Genomic DNA, 21,606 nt, shown 5'->3' on the forward strand with positions numbered 1-21,606 from the left:
TGCTGCTCTGCAGAACATGAGATAGTGACAACATAAGCTCAGCATTATAAGGCCTTTTAGACCGCTTCCATCTGCAGGAGCTTTCTGGCTGCTGGATTATCCGACAAGCAGAGGGCTTACCCCTCCTATCACGACACTCAGGGCTTCCGGCGCAGCTACTGCCACTTAAAATGGGCAGCTGCACACAAATAGGAGAGTGTGAAATAGATTTAAAGTACGAGGCTAAAACATTTTTATCCCCAAGTTCTACTACGGCCGGGAAGCAGGGGTGGAGTTTCAACCCGAATTGTTCAAGTTCAGCAAGTGGAAATAATTGAATTAAGGGATGGGCCGGTGTGATCTTCTTCTCATGAACTCAAATTAAAACATCACGGTTTGACTTTATTCATAACAGGACCATTTAAAAACGCATTTCTAACATTAACTTTTACTTAAAACAGATAAGGAGCAATTATTCACGCGGACTGATGGACTCCCTGTCTGAATGGTGAAACTCTGCAGGCCACACCATTATCTCCATGCCGGCTAGCACGCCTGTCTTGTTGCGCTCTGTCAGCTGCCATCTTCCAATTTGTCAAAAAAGACCAACAAAGGCACCCGGACGCTTCTGGTTTTCCACAATAAAAAAAATAAAAAAAATAAAATAAAAAAGTATCTCCCAGTGTCGATACCCCAGATTTCCAAAAGACCTCCAACATTTCTAAATGAGCACGTTCCAAGACAAGCAGATGCTGAAAGTTTAGAACTAAGCAACAGAATAGAGCCGCACGATACATCAGATATTTCAGTACTTGTGATATTAATAACCAAAGTCCTAATTGTTGGCTACGGTATTTTAAGAATCATGAATTCATGGTTTACATGCTAATAGTATATTGGATGGAGTCCAAAATGCAGCATTAGCTACTCACACCTGACCACAGAGTGTACAGGACAAAATATAATGTCGGATAAAAACAAGGTATCAATTTTAACTGATAATTATGCAATATTCAACAATAACATTGCAATCATATACTTTCCAAAACAGAGTATCTGCTGTTCTCAGTTCAGCCTTCCCGTTACCTGCTGAAGGTCCTGCTCTCTCTCCCTGACTGAGCTGCAGACACGTCTTGGTGTCTTTTGATAATACATTATCCTTTTAAATAGCGTCCTACCGTTTCTCCCTCTGACACCACTTGCTGACACCTTATTGTAAGTAGCTCATTTTTAGTCATCTTAACTCAGTAACTTTGAGCGATGATGAAGTGCAACATAGTTGCGATTGTTTATGGTGCATTCAGTCACAGGTTGGGCTGATCAACCTGAAAATCAGATTCAAGGAATCAGCCAATTTCTCCGTCCGTCTCTACCAGAGATCAACTCGTATCTAATTATAATATACTTAATTATAAACACATTAATTTAAAGGGATTTCCATCTCTAGGTTCTCCTTTATCACATATAATAGTCACGGCATAACACGCAATACAGGGCAACAAATAGCTAATTACATTTCCCTACAGCAGCTCTAAAAGGTGATTGCTCCGTACAGACTATAAAAAATACCATTTTGCTCCATAAAAATACTTAAATTAGCAAATCAGCATTGGTATTTGTATAAATAAAACATGCTGTCTCCACCAGCTGCACCACATTGCTCCGACTCTGTATACCCGAGGAGTTACCACATGTTGAACTCATGTGCTGCCATCTATGAAAGCTGACATAATGAATGCAGACGCAGTGGCTCAGCACAGCTACGTGCTGACACCTTAATTAGCCACATGCTACATTAAAAGCTGCTGCTATGACATATGAAACATCCGATCAGGCCCTCAAATGTCTTCAGTGCTCAAGATAAATCACAAATACCTTCCCTTGATTAATTTTCAAGATTTTTTAAAGCCATTATGTCAAATGTTTGTCTTTATAAGGAGACCAAACATGGCAGTTTCATAAATAAAACAGAATTAGTTTATTACAAAGGAGAGGTTTTTCCAATAACTACTATCAAAATGTGTTCAGTTATGCAGAAACAGCAGTCGGCAGGCTATAATGGACGATGTGGCAACCTTTCAAGGTATAGACTAAATAAGATTGACTACCAAATTAATTTAAGCTGCAGCCTAATTGCGGGTAGGAGTGGTGGACGATCGGGCGCTGAGTGCACGATCCTCCACTGGCCTAGGTGGTCCAGTGTGCGCTGGCAGGGCGGAGGGCTAAACTCGTGTGTTTACACCCTCATCCGCTCTCAGGCCCAGGCCTGAACAGATGGTTTCTGTTTTTCCTGGCAGATTTGTGACAGAGCCACAAAAGGCCCCTGCTTTGACATGAAGCCAAACGGTTAAGGCTGTTGCTGGCAGGGGAAGGAGGAGTGGTCGGGGGAGAGCTGACGGGGGCCAGGGCCGAGAACGAGGCAGAGGGGAGAGCCGAGACGGAGGAAAAGAGCCAGGAGCGGGTAACAATAGACAATCAAGAGCAAAAAACCAAGCGCAAAACAACACTGAAGCAAATTCAGCGAGTGAAAAAATGTGTGATAAATATTTCAGGCGGTTGGGGGGATAGGGAGCAGGGGGACATGGTTTCTGGGCTCTGCTGGCTGATGGCGACTTGTGTAAACATCCATTAGAGCAGCGTGAAGCAGAGCTCCTCCCGTTTCCTCCTTCGCCTTCACACGGAGGAGGGCAGATTGCTTCCTGATTCATTTCACTAAGGTTAGGGGGAAGTATTTTTAAACTAAATCAAACCGTGGTTCATTATATATGCTCTTGACCCGTGGACTTTGAATTCCTCAACAACCATGGCAGCTGCACTGCGTTTGGTTTGGAGGGCAAGGCGACTTCCATCAGCTCCAAAGCTGGCTGCTAATGTAGCAGGAAGCTCGCTGAAGGCTAACAGAGTCAAGGAGGCCAGAATAAAACTCCGAGGCGATTAGCGAACCATTTTAGTCGAGAGGCACCGTTCAGCCTTTTCCTGGCTGATACGGACTTCTGCTTTTTCTCTAGGTCTAATGTGCAGATACCAGGTTATTTTTTTTTTTTATTCTTCAGACTGTAACACAAAACAGAAAATGTGCTGCAGGTCCTCTCAGGAGGAAGCAGCTTTGAATCCAGCAGAAGTTGTTTTGTGCACCAAAACATTATGTCCCTAACTCTTATTATCTATTGAACTGAAAGAAAGCGTGTCAAAGTAAACCTTGTTGGTTGATGTCTTTATACAACAAAAATAGTGGGAATCGTGAGCTTGGATGTATTTAATTCATAGAAAAAACTAAATCTTTCCCGCTGATCATCAATCGGGAGGCCATTAAAGTAAAATAGCTCTAATGCCCTCTCTAGTTGACCGATTGGTGCATCCATGTATTTTAGGGGAATTTACTGGGAAATGTACACATTTCTTCATATTTTAGTGAGAAAGAAAAAAAAAGAGAAGAAGAAGAAATGCTCCAATCTGTCAGAGATCCAGATCGGCCAATTTACTCTTGATTGGTTCTGATCTGTGATCAGCTGGTCAAACTTTTTTCCTCCTATGCAATAAAAGGATCAAAACTAAAAGCTCCCATTTTGGCCTTCAAATGGATCAACTAGCAGCTTGTGCTTTGATGCACTTTTTTCAAATGTCAAAGAAAGACTACCAACCTATGCTTTTAGGCATATATGGGGATAATCTTCATTAGTCATCTGCAGCGCATTCATTAGTCATCTGCAGCGCATAATTTCTCCTGTGGATTACGGGCCTTAGCAGGGCTGTACAATATACCGCAAATTTATATATTACTGTGTGTAAATATCAATGTTGCAAAGAACTGCTTGGACCAGAATAAACAATAACTAATTATATATGCAATGCATCTGTGCTATGCATTCCAGTAAATCTAAATCTAACATATTTTAATATTCAATTATTAAAGAGGACATTAAGATGTTCTGGTAAAGTCATTAAGAAGCTTTGTTGTTATGCAGCCAAATTCAGGGTGCTTGCTCTTTTTCCAAATAAAAATTCCAGACTTTTTTTAAAACTGATATTTTTTTCCCAAGACCTTAACTTTATGTACTTGTATACTTGTGTGCCTACTGCCTACTTCATTGGTTGAGATTGTACAAACTGTTTATTAGAAATGTTATTTTTTATAGGCTAGTATTCAATGAACAAATGCATTATTCACAGTAAATTATGCTTTTACTGATGAAAACGTTTCAAAACATGAAAATCACAAGTACATGAATTTCACATCAAACAAGTGTTTGATTCCATTAGGCTAATACAGTACGTGACCAGTTAGTAAAATTATAGCTTTATAGCCTACCTTCCTATTTCTCATTTCACAATGCCTTCGAGCATACTGTAAAATTCTACCATACATTTTTTCCCCATACTTTATTAAGACTTTCACACAAAATTCAAGACTTTTCAAGGTCTGGAAAACAGTGTTTCAAAATTCCATACTTAAGACTTTCAAGACTTGCACAAGCACCCTGAAAATTGTTTCAATGCCAATTTATCTGCTTTAGGCTTTGTTTTTTTAATAACATCTTATATGAATGGAAATAAGGATTTTTTCATCTAGTATAAGGATAGACTACTTGCTACCAGGGGGCTGTATTTTAAATAAACTCAAAGTAGAAAAAAAGCTAAATTGGTGCATCTTGAAATAAAATGATCCAATTCAAAAATAACACACAAAGTAAAAATACATTTTTTTAAATTTTCATGCAAACTATGTAATTTCATCAATAAATAAACTTAATCTTGTAATTCCTTGATATATTGTTGGCTTAAAAACTACTACCTCAGTCAAGGAACATTGTCTTATATGGTAGACCTTGGAGGTTTAAGAAAGGGTCATAATGAGAATGTCAGCTCCGACCTTAAAGAATATATTCCAACAATTAAACTCCTACCATGTGCTACAGTTAAAGGAATGGGTTATGCATTGTATTGCTTTAATAATAAATGTATTAACTTTGTATAAAGACTTATGAAGAACCACAAAATTAATAGACATTTAATGTCATGGCTGATTTAGTCTGGCTTTCATAAAATTGTTTAGCCGCTCCCTACTAAGTGCATTTATTTCTGTTTAATAAAGCCAGATTTTTAAAGCCAGGTTTAACATTTAGATTATTTATTGAACCAGACAGATATACATATATAAATAAAGGCCAGTGATGCTTTTAGAGAGGCTGGCATGGACGAGTGAGAGGATCTCTGCAGGTGGAGCAGGGTACATTTAAAAAAACGGGTTCAACAGACGGCGAGGACCCTGCTGTGCGGCGCCTTTCTGTAACGGAGCGACTGAGTGAGCTCAGCTTTCACAGGTCAGGGATGCACAGGATGAAGAATCAGCACTCGTGGTTTTCCTGCTGTAAGCGCTTTTCCCATTGAAAGCAGAATGGAAGGGAATGGAGGCTCGGTCCGGCGTGTTCTGCTGATAAGCCAGTCCGCAAAAAGGAGCCGGCAACACGAAGCCGACCGAGGACTCAATTACGCAGGGAGCTCCATCTTTTAGTCTGCTGGAAGGTTTTGCCTACGTTGAGCTGTGCAGAGTCGCCTGCGGTCTGTTAAAAGAACATCAATATGTGCTGGTAGGGTTTATCTCAGCTGAAAGCAATTTTACTGCCTAAACAGGTTATCATTCACCAAACACTGAACCGGCTGCCGGTGCCAAACCCACCAGGCCACCGTAGTTTGCACCCGCATTAATTAGTGTTTTAACCTAAATATTTATAATCACACCTGTCCCCTGAGGTTGGGGGGGGGGGCTGCTGGCCTAAGGAACAAGGCAATTTATTCGATTTGACGTTTGTACAGATTGTACCAGGGCAAACATCTGCTGTGAGGTTGTGTTGAGAGCCGTGCTCTCCTGTTGGCCGCCTTGCAGATGACAGCAGCTGGAGGGGACACAGCGCTCCTTTTTACTCACAGAAACAAGATGCAACGAGAGCGGCGCCGCCCGTCGCCTTCTGGTCGATCGGAACGCCGACAGAACGGGGAGGTGGAAACAAAAGTCACGAGCGCAGATGAGTTTTTTTTTTAGGCCTTTAAAAGCTAGAATTTAATGGTAATGTTCATAAATGCTGATAATCCAGACTGAAAGATGTCCAATGGATGCTAACTCAATCATCCATCTTCATGTGCAGTTTTAGTTGCTTTTAATCTGCTCTCTGCCTTCATCTGTCTTCTCTTTGCAGAGCTTATTTTGTCTTTTGAACCTGGCTGGTGATGCAGCACAAAACATAATTCTTTACCATAAAGTTTCAAAGCTACGTCATCAGCTGAACAGAACTGCACCAATTTGCAAAAAAATCTGCCAATTGATGTCAAGAAGCATCTAGAAGGCATCACTTCAAGTTACAAATTCATTACACCAGCGCATAAAAAGACAGAAAACAACACCTCCAACAAAAGGAAAGGTATTTTATGTAGCTAAAAAAATAAAATAAAATGGATGCTTTTACATGAAGCAAAGAACAGAATTGGATGCAATCAGCTATTTAGATTCTGTTTGGCAATTTCTGGTAATTGATTCCTGATTTAACAGCTAAAAAAATACCTGAAATTGAATGAGGTTGGTTTAATTATTTACATTTTTTTTGTCAAAAGATGTCATCTAGCAATTTTGAGGGAAAAAAACAGTAATACTTGTTTCTTGCCAGTGTAAAGAGAAACTCTTTACTCTGGTAAAGACCTTTCAGTTTCAATATTCTAACATCAGTTTATCTAAAAAAAAAAAAAAAAAAAAAAACACTCGGTTTTATCGTTCATGTCTACCAGACAATCAAATACATGACGGGTTGGTGTCTATCTCCTGTGGTCTTTGGGCAAGGGGCGGGGTCAAACTTGGGCAGACGACTTCCTCTTTCGGGTTTTTGTAAAGCTTTGACCCATTTCATTTGGCTGTGGTTTACATTTGTGAACCACAATTTATAGGGTAAAATAAACAGAACTGAAAATATTTTTTTCCTAACCCCTATGTCTTGAGCGGTCATTGATTTTATTCAGCGCTGCATCTTCTTCCCCCAGTGACAGTAACTACGTCTTAGACTGGTTATATCGGCAGCACTTCTCACTGAAACATACATCCGATTCTTCAGATGATTCTAGCGGCTGCCACCGGCTCTGGGAAGCTTTCAGCCACCAACCGGTATCTCAGTGCATCTCTAGTTCTAGCCCGTCATAATCTAATATCGTCATGCCAACCACCTCTATAACAAAAGGTGAAAATTACCGCACAACTCCAGATGGTTGCCCATATTTATGCCAAAAGTGAATAAACATAAAACAAAAGTCAGACACAAAATATATGTCTGTGTTTAACCAAAGTAATAAATGCCACTAGGTTTTCTGAGCTTTCATATATAAACACCAAGAGACTGAAGTCTAAAACCACAAAAAGCAGAAATAAGACTTAAAAAAAAAAACAACCACCCAAGTTTGATAAAAATACAGACATGCTTACAGCTTTAGCTTTAAGCTTGTAAAACGTTTTATGCTGCTTCACTGGGTTTATTAGATTGTATTTGCTCTCTGTTCTTCTGCTCATCATGTTTATGGTCTATAAATAAAGTTTATAATACACTTACGCGAGTATCAAGTAAATAAATGACTTGTGCTTTCATGCAGTTTAAAATCTCCCTCTCTGGACACAAAGATAAACTGAGCACAGTTTCAGGCATGAAATGTTTTTGCAATCCTGTTTTTGTTTAGTGAAGCATATCTTTGAAATTTCTGTGGAGGGAAAGAAAGCTAAACTAGTTTTGGCTGCCATAAATAGTAAAACTGCAGGTATGTCGCAGTATTTCTAAGGTATAAGGAAGAATCCAGTCACACGGCACTAAATGTTGGATGTTCCTTTTGTTTTTCTTCCCTTTAATCTCTGAAAGTTTTGTCCGGTCCGTCTCCGTGTCGAGCTGCGCGGTAAACAAAGCCAAAACCGATACAGCTCTGTTTAGCAAATACGGTCTGTTGACCAGCAAAAAGATCAGCTGCAGACTTTATCTCTAATCTGTCATTTCAGCATATTTGAGCTGTTCAAACAGCGGGCGCAGCGAGCTCGTGCTCCATGACGTCCTCTCTGGAGTGAAGGAAATGGTGGCAGCGCAGCTAGCTGCAGACGGTCAGACGACACACCCACTTCCCCCCGCCGGGCCTTGCTGTGGCTTTATATAAGGCATTCCTGACTGCTAGTCAGGCCTGGTGTGTTTACACAGAGCTGGGTGCTTACCCCTGGCACTGGCTGTTCGAGCTGTGCAGCCGCTTCAGGGGGGCAGAGCGGCTAATGCGACCGAGGAGGAGCAGCGAGGGGCCGACACCGCGTACTGGACCTCTGTGGCCCTGGATATCTGCCCAAGGGCTTTAAGCTGCGCATTACAGGATTTAGGGCAGGAGGAAGCAGGCCTGTGAAACATACTGCTCTATTTAGGAAACAAATGTGTGTGAAACGGGCGAGACTGAAGCTGAACCTAAAATATCTCCATATCACTATATCCCAGTGACGGCCACATATTAAACTAATGTCCTTGAGGGACTTGATGTGCAATACCTTGGATCATATACATCATTTTCTTTACCTCCTCTGTGCATTTCGTGGCGTCTAAAACAAGCTCTACCCAATCTCCACATGTTACAACAGCCATCCTCTCAAACGTTTAAAGGCCAGTTTATTTTCCGTGTGCAGGAGGAAAATTAATCTCTCTCCCTGCTTTGTGGCGGCGGCCCCCGATCCTGGAGGAGGTCTATTACTTTTCCTGCCAAATAAACTCCCCCTCCAGGTTGAACTGCATTAATGCCTCTTTTATAGCCAATCAACCGGCCGTTTATTTGAAAAGTACAAAAAGAGTAATTGGGATGACTATTACAGAACAACAGCATTCAGCTTAAAATATGACAGTTTCACTGATTTTACATAAAGTATTAGAGCAGAGATCTACTGTGTGATCTAATAGCTCTGTAGAAAAACAGAAACACAGCAGCTCTTCTGGCTGCTTTTAAAGTAACATTAAATAGACTATCAAGAGATTAAACAGCCAAATAGGATTTATTTTAGTTTTGATAGAGCAAGCAGAAACAGAATAAACACCAGAAGGTGGTGAGCAGTTTTCAGGTGTGCTTTTTATTAAATAAACCAAATATAACCAGCCGATATTAGCTGGTTAATTAGGCAGGCTATGTTCTCAGGTAGCAAACTTGCCATTGGTTGTTTAACAGACTTGCCAGCTGCAGTCTGAAGCAGCGTCACCTCAACAAGAGCGATGGGTGTTGATCATTTAGTGACTGTGCTATAAATGCAGCTGTTTTATATTTCTGAACCAATTTTTTAACTGTTAGCTCCTAAAAAGGTTTAGAAGCCCTTTTTTCAGCCAGCTGAGTAGCAGTGTGCAGCAACAGGTGGGAGAGACGCAGGGCTGTGTTATTCTATGAGACACACACCCAGAGGAATCCCCGTTCACTCCAGCACCGTCTCATTAGAAGGATTTAGGCATCATTTCTGCTGCAGCTTAAAGTCAAATCATGGGATGCCAGAGTGACCGGAGTCATTTACAGCTGTTTGAAGCAAGGAGGAACATTAGTGCTGTCCCTCCCCCACCTGTTGCTGCTCACTGCCAGTCAGCTGGAAGAAGGCTCTTACTCTTGCTAATAAAAAAAAAAGACAGATTTGGCTGATTGGAAATATTTTCCGTCTCAAAAAACATGGACAGGGCGTGGAAACTAAAGGGGAGACGCCTATTACTCTTAGTAATGTAACGCTGTATTAAAGCTACAGCTGGTAAGCAACTGGCAGCGAGTTGGCTACCTGAGCAGATAGCCCGACTAATTACCCAAAAAAAATAAACTCTAGAGTTAGTCTAAAGACCCAACCAGCAAAAAGTGAAGTGGATGTTTAGTGGATGTTTATTCTATATTCATGCACAATTAATATTAAAAAGTTAAAGAGAACATTACCATTAATTGTTGCTCCCGTGATTTAAATCAAAGCAATTAAAATTGTAGGAAAATAATGGAACATTTGAACTATTTTGATTTGATACATTTTTAAAAACACTTTCTAGCTTCAAGTTTTCAGAAATAAGAAGAAAATGTGGAGCAGAGGCAGCGACTCTGAGGAGCTCCTGAGTGCATTAGAGTCTGCGTGTTTGACAGAGAGGGCTGTTGTACCCTAACCCTGCAGCAGACGAGGAAATGAAGCAGATGAGAAGCATGACAAACAATTTGGTTTTTTTCCCCCCCTTTGATGTCTGTGTCAGCATTGTGTCGGCACACTTCCAGCAGGAGCAGCCGCACAAAACAACAAGGTCTGCAAGGTCCTGTGAGTCGCAAGCCTCTTCTGAGAATAATTCAGCAGCCAGCTCAAAGCTGCCAAGCTTTCTTTTGTAACAAATGCAGAACGTCGCTCTAAATTCCCTTTATAGCGAAAGCTAAAACTCCGCATTTGTTGAGAGGAATCCATGTTAAGTTTCAGTTTCATATCGGAGCAACAACTGTGTTTTGTTTTTCCACGCTTAACACTCTCGTCCAAATAAAAGTCGGCTCTCGTGAATCTTCATCGGAGCCGGGATTTGAGCCTTTTTTGCACCATGACAGAGGTTACACGCAGCTGTTCGTCGATGATTACCACAGTGACATTTGTGTTCGCTCAAGCACGGCGGAGGGAAGTGTGGCAACACCAACACCCCACGCTGCTAGTGTACGCAAATAACGCAATTACAGAGTGTGAGAAAGATTAAATAACTACCTCCACAAATCAAAGGCACCGACACTGACGAGCAAAACTATCAGGCTACAGCAGAAAACGACAGCCTCCGCTGAGCTTCAAGGCTTTTGACAATTTCAGACAAATCTAATTTTTTAATATTTCAGGAGTTGGTGCCATTTTTTACAACTTTGATGCACAAATGAAGCCATAAAACAAAGTATTAGACAGTTTACTGATAACTACTGTAAAGGTTATCACTAACCTGCACAGAGTTGACATATGCTGCACCTTTGCGATTCATTTAGAAGTAGCAATCAATGCTAGCCCTTGCAGCAAAATAAGGCCTCTAGATATAAACCAGCAGTGCTCAAAGTGTCGCTCTGAAGATGTTTAAGTGCTCAGGTTCCCAGTGTTTCCAAGAATGCGCCTCGTTTTCTGTGCAGCATTTAAAAACGGGCAAACTCTGTAAAAGTTTGAGCTGCGCAGGAAGAAAAATTAATCTTACCGTCTCTTTGTTGGGCAGCAGCTCCTTCCGGATCCTGAAGAAGTTTTTGCCAAACTGTCTCAGCCCTTTAATGAAGCGCTTCTGCAATTTTTCACAGAGGAAGAAAAGAAAAGAGAGAGAGAAAGAGATGGAGAGGAGGGGAAAAAAAAGACGACAAGTTAGTATATGTGAAGTCAGCTAAACTGCGGCTGCAAGAAGTTACTGCTGAGCACCACAACAACAAGACAGAGAGAAAAAAAAGAAAGTTTTTTTTTTGTTTTTCTAGTCTGTGGTTGGAGAGGTTTGATGTGTGTTTGAGAAACCTCCGCAGCGTCGTTTAAACTCCGGGGCAAACACAGCCATGTCAGGGCAAACCGAGAGAGGAAATGACAAGTAAGGCAGGGGGAGACGATGACATTAACTTGGTCTTTTCATGTGCTGTGAAAACAGTTCCCCAAACCCTGCTGGACGTAAAAACATACCCACCGAGCATGGTGCTGCTCTCAAGAGGGAAAGTTCAATGTCAAAACATGAACTTGGCATTTGAAAAAAAAAAAAAAAAATGAGACAAATTACAGCTTACTCCTAATTTTTAAATCTGTAGAATCAACAGAAATACTGTGATAAGAGTACAAAGAGATCATCTGCCCCAACACAGAGGTTGCCACTTCATGACATCGGCTTTAATCTGATATAAAAACCAAATGTGAACATGCCGCCTCACCTCACCGAGAGCAAAAACACCACGAGAGAGAAACAAAAGCAGAAATCCAAAACTACCTAAACGCCTTCCTTCTCCTTTAAGAGCCACAGACTGGGAGCCACAGAGAGCGCTGGCTGGAAACACTCACAACCAGCCAGGCAGACGACCAACAGATTTACTTTCTTGCTCCAGAGGCGAGCCCCGTTCTTCAGGGATCTCAGTCCACCGCGTCTAAACCAAGTAACTCCGGCTGAAAGCGGGGAAAAGTCCACCGGGAGCGCAGCGCAGATCTCTCCACGTCCAGCCGCAGGTAAAAGCGGGGGGCAGAGCAAAGAAATCAGGGGACAAATCCACAAGGTCTCCGGCAGCACCGCCGATTCTTTTTTTTTCCTAACAAGAAAGAAATAGCTTGTCACTCTGTGCTCCTCCACTACAAAGGGGAAGGCTTTACATGTGATCTTTCTGCAAGAGAGCCTCTGGTTTGCAGCAGGCTGGAAAACCAGAAGTGGACTCCTGTTTGGGTGCAGCGCTCATTTCAGCCACATCCAAATGAGCAGCCTCAAGATATTTATCCACCGCAGAGTAAAAAAACACACACAGACAACTGTTAACAACAGATCAATAACAGCTGCCTCTTTAACAGGAAACTACGCCGACCCTGTAGATGCCGTTCACCGCTTAGAGAGTATTCAGAGGTAAAACTAGCTGTGAGCCAGAGAGGGGAGGGAAAAGCAGGCAGGCTGACACAATTTGAGAGGAAAAAGCTTCTGGACATGATGGAAGGAAGATGGGTGGGAAGGAAAACCAGACACGGAGCCTCTAATGAAGTTCATACTCCAGCACAGTGAGTTATGTAACCACAGATTGTTTACATATCCAGCTTTGGTGTGGAACAAAGGCCAATTTTACTGAAGTAAAACAGCCAGCTGCAAAACACAACCCTTTTTTTTTTTTTTTTCCCAGGGAGTAAAATTACAGACACGCACAAGAAGAGAGCCCAGTCTAACCAGGAAATGCAACACGCTTACATTTAAAGTCTGGCCATCACACAAACAACTAAGTGACAACTAAACAGAAACTAAACCAGTCCAAACTGTGAAACATCAGAAGGACCGATCGTAAGCAACGTGTTCTGCTGTGACATCTTAAACTAAAAGGCCTTTCACATTAGTCTCATGAGGCATCGCTTAATTTCCATCCATCACCCTGACGACTGAGTAGTTGATTAGCCAGTAGATGGAGCAATCTGTAATATAAAGCATTGAGCTTAACATGAAACACACATCTCCAGCTACTTAAACAAGGTCAAGATGCAGATTAACATTTGGATTTTCACTCTAGCTTCACTCCGGCAAAATCACAGATGATGAACGTTACACAAGCCTTGATAATAAAGCTTAAATGGGAATGTAACATGTTAAATTAAAATGCCACAGTTTTCCTTGTCAAAATACGGCAATCTTATGAAGCCTGATCTGAAATTAAGAAACAAGGTAGTTCTTAAACTGCCCAGATCTGTTAACACATTCAACTATAAAAAAAATATATATAAAAAAAACTATTTGGGCTGACATTCAACACAAACTAAGATGTCTACCGCTTAGAAATCATTCGTGTGGCACTATTTTGGGTACTCAGTAAAAAAATAAAGATAAAATGATATGAAAGACATGAAATTAATGTTTTTTAAGTATGCTATGAATACCCCGTTGGCAACGCTAAAGCTGGCTTGCCATTGGGCACTAGACTAAAAAATAACTTCACCAATTCCTAATGAGCCTAGACTGCATTTGATCATTTCTATGTGAAAAATTTAAATACCGGGACGAGCTAATAGATAGCCGCCAATGATGCTCAAGTTAGCATTTGCTTTGTAATTTTCCATCAGTATAAACTAAAAGTTTTTTTCTGCTGTTTTTAAAAGAGCCTTGGCTGCTTTTGATCAAATTCTGGTCAACATTGAAAGTACTCAAACACTGAGACACTGGCTGGCAAAGAGCTAGTGCCTAATGGCGCTAAAGTGGGCATCTGATTTCTTGCTTCTTGTTGGCACTAAACTATAGAGCCATTTCACAGTTTTGATCATCTCTTGGTCAAAATTTAAAACGGTCTACACTAACAGAGGCTGCGACTGACTAAGAGTTGACTGCTAATGATGCTAAAGGTAGGATCTGCTTCATAGCTTTTCACTGGTGCGAGGAAACAGGGCTATTTCACTTTTCTTTAAATAGTCTACGCTGTAACTCTTCATCTGTATATAAAAATGTAAATACTTTGATCAAATGCTGTGAGAATAGTGCTGCAGGTTATCTGTTAGCTGCTAAACATGCTAAAATTGAATTTCTCATCTTCGCTAAACTTAAAGAACAGTCAATTAGACTAGACTGGAATTTATTATCTGTAGCTTAAAACCTAAAATACTACCACTAATCAAATACCGAAAATACCATACCAAGCTAAATGTTAGCTACTAACCACGCAAAAGGCAATATCTATTTTGTAGTTTCCTATCAGATGCTAAAATAGAGGGCTATTTCACCATTTGTAATAAGTCTAGGTAGCAATTCATTATCTGTAGTTCAAACCCTAAAGCACTTAGAATACAGTGACTGCCGTTTAGCGGTTTTCTATAATACACTCAACATCTACTTCATAGCTTCCTAATGATGATAAACAACCTCACTTTTATTTTAATGAGTCTAGACTAAAAGTCTTAAAAACCACAGATGATGAAACTCTAAACTAGAGTGATCACACATGGCGAGTACCTTGATTAATAAACCAATAGTCACTAACAAAGCTAAATTTAACGCTTGGTGTATAGCTTCTGATCAGCACTATCCTAAAGACCTATTTGTGATTGTTTTCTAAAGAGCCTGGACTGCATCTGCTCTTGTCTATGTCAAATTCTTAGGTACTTTGATAATATTTGAACTGAATTAGCCTGCACTAAACACAGATTGTTTATAACACAGTTAGACATTCTAAAAAAAAACTTTATTCAATTTGCAAAAACACACAAAAAGAGCAATTCCAGTGCCATTTTGGCACTCGGCTATTAAAATTAAACAGGGAACAAATACCACAATATATGGACTGATTAAATTTGCACGGGATTATTCTACACAGATTATAGGTCCATGTACTCTATTTTGAAAACTAAAAGTGGATACTCTTAAAGATATTGCTAAGGTGACGCCTCGTTTCATTCTAGTTAACCCAGTTTTGAGTATCTTCTCCGGAGCTGGACGTTACACTACACCCCTAATCCAAAATATCAGGTCCAGAAATTAAGCCAGGATTAGAAAACATTTCTTTGTCTCTTTCCAGGTATCTTAACACAAGCCAGTAAAGCTCTTTAAAATCAATTAGACCTGTTCCTGTAGCCTGGCCTAATCAGGCCATCTTAATTGTTCCATAACTGTACTTCTTACTCAGTAGAAGCAATCATATCCTAACAGCGAAGCTTCATGCATGCTCCCCCCTCCCGCATCTCTTCAGTTTTGGTTTTCTTGCTGGTTCCCTCCCTCCCTTCTCTCTACATGTCGGCTCCAGTTTAAGGCTCCATTTCAGCTGCCTGGGCTCACTGCTCTCCAGCCCAGCTAATAAATCATCCGCCAATCTGCTCCGTGAATCGTTCTGCCCCTGCTCCGACTGCTCCAGCCCTCGGTTGCTAGGGAACAAAGGCAGAGGAGGGGCTCAGAGAGACGGAGAGGCGGAGGGGAGGGAGGCGAGGGGGGGTTTAGCTGGGTGGAAGTGCTACCAAATGGCCATCCGCTGTGCAGAAACAACAGGCTTCTCTCTCTGAGCGTGTTCCAGAGAGCTGGCGCTTCTTACCCTCCCCGAGTTTCCCCCTCAGAACCGAACACTGCACCATTGTGAGGCGACGCATAAAAGGAGGACATAGAAACAGAAAAAAAAAAAAGGAATAATTCAATGGGCTATTGTGTATGCGTACATCCTGCTCGAAAGCCGATTGTTTGGAGTTGTAAAACTGGTTAAGATAATGTAGACACAGGCACACAGATGGTATCGTGATGACAAACAGAGGGCAGGCTCACTCGTGGAACATAATTCCCACTAAATGTCATTGCCCCGCAAAAAAAAAAAGGCCGCCCAACAGAAAACAAGGCTACATTCACTCAATATGAAGTCATCATACTTGACTTGGTAAAAGCTGAAGCCCGAGGGCTGAGGACGCTCAGCAAAATAACCAAAAATAAAGAGCGACAGCAAAAAAATAAAACACTTTCTTCTTTAAAAGTAAGGCTAGCCACGATGTAAAGGGAGGAAATCACAACACGCTCAAATAGGAATAACCGCATTGACAAACACTTTACTACCCACATCCTCTTTGCATAGACACCATACAAGATCTATGTTTAGATCTGTCGATAGCTGCGCAGATGTTAAATGAGGCACGGCCTTTTATTAAAAGTCTAAAAAGGAAGATAGATCTCAGCGGAGTCGAGGTCCCGCCACCAGACCGAGTGTAAGCGGTTCATATTTATCCCATAATAAATGTGGCAGCACTCACAACATGACCTTTTGGAGAGTAAAAGTAACAACCACTGCTTTTCTCTAGCATGTGCCGACACAAAAGGTGGCAGGAAATTCCAGCACACGCCCATCCTGCCCGCTATTCAGTTACCAAACACCCAAAAAAAAAAAAAAAAAAATACTTTGCTGGCACTGTACCGTAAATGTGAGAGAAGACACCGACTTCACAGCCTACAAAACAGGTTTTTTCAGTGCGTTTTTTTGCTTTTCAGTGGCGAGTCTCTGACGCAAATGCTCATTTTCTACCACTGGGGGGCTGCTAGTCTTTCCTCTCCCTGTGTTTTCGATGCCCCCCCCCTCCCCTTCCCCTCAGTGCAGTCATCCATCAGCTACAGACACAGCCGGAGATAAGCCACGGCACGGTGCAGCTGGCTGAGAAATAGACCTCCCGCCCCGCAGCAGTCATAGATCAGCCTGTGTCTCCGACGTGGAGGAACACAGCCAGACTGCGGCTGCCGCTGCTGCTTCTGATTGTTTATGTGGCACCTCCTGTTGGCCTACGCAATATTAGCACCATTTAGTTACAAGTGCAGGAGACAGCTGCCACAGCTGACGAGCCTCGTGTTGCTTTTCAGAAGCAAAAAGACGACTCTGCTTTGCACGCAATATTAAAATCCCTCGACTTATTCACGTGTCGTCGTGTTTCAATCACAACTTTCAATGTATTTTAGTAAGATTTTAGAACATAATCGAGTGACGCAGTTAGAACACTGGAAGAAATCTTAAAAGTGCAGACTACATTTGTATTCAGCTCCCCTAACTCAATTTATAGAATCAGATTTAGCTATTATTACAGCTTCAAGTCTTTTGGATTATGTCTTTACCAGCTCTGCAAATCTAGAGAAAGGATATTTGCCCAGGATTCTATGCAAAATACTTCAAGCTTGGTCATACTTCATAGAGAGCTTCTATGAACATCAATTTTCAAGACCTGCTATAAATGTTCTGCTGGATTTAGGTCTGGACTTTGACTAGGTCGCCCCTCACAGATGAATGTGCTCTGATTTAAACCATTCAACTGAGGCTCTGGCTGTAAGGTTATCATGACACTATAATTCAAAACTCAATACTGATACGAAGGAAAATGCCTGATTCCATTACTTTTTTGTGTGCGTCTCAATTTTGTGGCACTATTGGCCTTTACTGAAAGTAGGCAGACTTAGTATATAGGCCTGCCAGAGGAAGGGGCTCTTGATGGGTGAGACATGGACAGAACCCTGTCATTAGGCTGTCCATGAAGCTAATATTAAAATATATAATGCTAGCTTATATTATCTGGGATGTTTACTACATCGCTGGTTGAGATACATTAGCTCTACTGACCTTTTTACATTACATTATAGCGTTAGCTTAAAGTGTTAGCGAAGCTAGCATGTGTCATCCTGCAGCATTTTCTTTGCCGCCCTTCTACCTCATAGTGAAAGTACCTCCAAACAATGCTTTTTTGTTTGCCTTGTCAGCTAAAGAGGGTCATGTATGTTTCTTTCTGGCTGTACTCGACATGTTAGAGTTTAAAACTTCAAGCAGAAAATCATCGTTTTGGTCATGGCAGGGAGGGGAGGGGCTTAGCCTCTGTTGCCAGAAGAAGTGTGGCACATTGGGCAAATGTCAACGGGTCAGTATGTATCGATTTTGACACAAGTCACTATCTGAATGATTCATTTTTGAAATCTGTCTTGTAAATGTGAAAAAAGGTAAGAAAACGTTCAGAAAGTACTCTAAGAAGAATCGACAAGTATACTGATGTACGTATGTGGATGCTGACTTAAGCATTTAGTATTTTTTGTCTAAGATTAGGTTTTATCCTAACAGCAAGTCAGTGGTGCAATTCCACAGATCCAGATTCTTGGGCAAAACAGTGAACCATGCTCAAACCATTTTTGAGCATGGTTGTATAGAAAATCTGCTTTATGTATAGGGTGATAAATGTATACCTTTAAACAGGGTGCTTACTCTTTTTCCAAATTAAAATTCCAGACTTTTTCCAGACTTTTTTAAAACTGATATTTTTTTCCCAAGACCTTAACTTTATGTACTTGTATACTTGTGTGCCTACTGCCTACTTCATTGGTTGAGATTGTACAAACTGTTTATTAGAAATGTTAATTTTTATAGGCTAGTATTCAATGAACAAATGCATTATTCACAGTAAATTATGCTTTTACTGATGAAAACGTTTCAAAACATGAAAATCACAAGTAGTGATTGATTCCATTAGACTAATACAGTACGTGACCAGTTAGTAAAATTATAGTTTGATAGCCTACCTTCCTATTTCTCATTTCACAATGCCTTTGAGCATAATGTAAAATTCTACCACACATTTTTTTCACATACTTTATTAAGACATTCACACAAAATTCAAGACTTTTCAAGGTCTGGAAAACAGTGTTTCAAAATTCCATACTTATTAAGACTTTCAAGACTTGCGCAAGCACCCTGTTTAAAGAAACTAAGAAAAATGGTATGAACCATTCACCTTCTCACAGTGATGTTTGTGAAGCCTTAACGCTCTGATTAATCACAAAATGAACATCAGCAGGACTGGATCTGCCACTTTAAGTGAGGCCACAACTTTATTGCATGGCTCTAAACAAATGTGAAGCTGCGGCGAGCAACAAACGACCAAAACACATTTCGTTACAGGTTTAGTTTTATAGCCTAAAAAAAAGCAGAAGTTGTGTGGAGCGACACGACAACCGCCCTGTCAACCCATCGTGGTTTCATGCATTACAAGCACAAACGAGCACTCACTCAGGCAGAAGAACTGTTTGGAGGTAAAACATTACTTCCATTTTGCAACATCAGAGCAAACATGTAATGGCAATAAAGAAAAAAGAAGCCACCCGTTTGCCTTTTATTTGATGTGCTCTTTGTTCCTGATTTAAACTTGTTGGATCCTGCAGATAAAACCATCTTATGGTGAAAAGGATGAGCTCTGGGTTAACCATGGCCTCTGTCAGTGAGTAAAAACAGACGGCTGCTTCATGTCTGACCATCAGAAACAGCTTCCATCCAACCACAACACATTACATTGTCTGCTCTTTCTCTATGGGCAAGAAAAGCAGCGCTCTGGCTTTAACAGGCAACACGCAGGTTAGTCAACGCACTATAATCTGTGAGGGTTTCTATGAAAACCTGTCACGATGCCATTAGATTATACCAGAGTGTCAAAGATATTCCAATAATGTCAGAGTAATAAACTGCTGAGGGGCTGACTGTCTCAAATGTTTCTTCCCAAGCGAGAGTCCAATAAAAATGCTTCCCAATGTTGTTGCTTTCTGCAGAGCGGCTTGAAAATGACTTTTAAATGAGCCATCTCTGTGTGTGGATGAAAATTAAATACATCAACAGTGAATTCAGAGTTGAGACGGGGTTTTCTAAGCTACACTGCAGGGATGGGAAGATCACAGACGTCAGGAGGGGGGGGGGGGGGGGGGGGGGTGAAGGTGACAAGTGACCCTGCAGACAGGCTGATTCTGTCATTTCCACAGCCCCGCTGTCACTTTTATTCACATCTAAGAACAACCGGGTGGGGCGAAAAAGAGCAGGCAGAAATAATTATGCCAGTCGTGGAGGGGGATACAAGACGGGGATAGGAGCGGAGGCAGAGGCAGAGGAAAGGGTGATAAATAAATGAAGAGCAATAGGGCTTGGCTTCTGTTGGCGCGTCAAGGTTGAGGCTTCATTTACACCTGTCCTTCAAGGCCGCGGGGCTAAAAAGGCACAAGTGGAGATCGGATCACTGCGAGCCGTGTCCTCGACAGGTCGGTGTCGAGATGCTGCCTCCACAGGCAGGTGGAGCGCACACAGCCGGCCGAGCGCCTCCAGAAACAGACGCAAACTCACCCGGCTCTGAACAGAGACCAAAATACAGCGGACACACTGACAGCTCCTCAGCCACGCTTACATAATAGTGCAGAGACACGAATACATAAACAGGAATAAACAGACCAGGCGCTACATGTGTGACTCAACTTTAATACAGACAGAAATGCCGATTTACTCTAAAGTGATTGGATCTTTTAGTGGGGAAAAAAAAGCTTCCTAGCCAATTTTCACTGAGTAATTATCAAAGTGAAACAAAGTTCCCTACATTTTAAACCAGATTAAGATTAACCTCGTAAAGATTACCCCTGCATCATAATATTACTGGAACAGCTAATGAAGAAGGGTAAAAATCCTTAAAATGCATTTTTTGTAGGAACTTAATTTCAGCTAAACTATGTGAAAAACTAAAATCTGAATTTATCAGTATTTGTGACGGTAACCGTAATCCCTGCTGTTCATACAGGACAATATTTAACATTTCACAGAGACCGCCTTCTCTTTGCTGTGTTGATTTGGCCGTGAGTTTGGGATCATTATCCCACTAAAAAGACTCAATAATGATCCCTTTCAGTTTTTTAATCCAGGAGCTTTGGAAGAGAAACAGGCCCACAGCACTACAGGTTTTCCACCACACTTTAACTGAGGTCCTTCAACACATTCATCCTTTTTTTAATGCCAAACCTGATTGAAATTTTCTTTTCTTTTGTAAAAATGTCCACATCAGTCCCATTTGACCAAAGATCATGGTCGCAATCAAAGTCTTGCAGGCAATTAGCGAACTCCAGCTGTGTACACATGTGAAGACAGGACAGATAAGCCACTACTTGAATGGCTCACCTGTTTTGCCCATTTTGAAGAGGTTAAAGAGAAATGAGCTTCAATGTCTGATAATATTTCATAGAGAAAAAATAAGTTGTGAGAAGTATCTAGACCTTGAAAAAAATTCAAAAGTATAAATAAAATAAATGGTCCAGTTAAATTTATATTAAAGGAATTTTTAAGAATGCCAACAAAGTAAAAAAAAAAATAGCTGCAGCTATAATTTTTTTCTCTGCTTGGACTGGTAAAAAAACAAGCTACTGAAGTGATCATTATGTCAAAGAGTATTTATGGTAAAGTACAGCAATACAGCCTCTGACAGAGATGCTCACCTCCTGCTCTGGTTGCCTTCATGCAGCTTTTAAAGCCAGGCGTCAGCAAGGAACACATAAAGGTAAGCCCACAAAAAACAGCTGTGTTGATTTAATGTTGGTTAATTACGGTCAAACACAGGTGTGATTGCTTTAAAAAAACTCATTACCACTGTACATGAGCCACTGTGGGAGAACAAAAAGCTAAAACAGAACATTATAG

General features: G+C 41.1%; 1 protein-coding gene across 6 annotated transcripts in view; it reads right to left on the minus strand.

Moving 5' to 3' along the window:
• Nucleotides 1-21,606, minus strand: part of rerea (arginine-glutamic acid dipeptide (RE) repeats a) — a 164,145-nt gene that overhangs the window by 16,703 nt on the left and 125,836 nt on the right. For all 6 annotated transcript variants that reach the window (XM_036136822.1, XM_036136819.1, XM_036136827.1 and 3 more), the window contains one exon: nucleotides 11,181-11,261. In XM_036136822.1, the coding sequence (XP_035992715.1) occupies nucleotides 11,181-11,261 (81 nt within the window). The remainder of the gene's footprint in view (nucleotides 1-11,180; nucleotides 11,262-21,606) is intronic.

Source organism: Fundulus heteroclitus, chromosome 1 (genome assembly GCF_011125445.2).
Source record: "Fundulus heteroclitus isolate FHET01 chromosome 1, MU-UCD_Fhet_4.1, whole genome shotgun sequence".
In the NCBI taxonomy this organism is placed as follows: Eukaryota; Metazoa; Chordata; class Actinopteri; order Cyprinodontiformes; family Fundulidae; genus Fundulus; species Fundulus heteroclitus.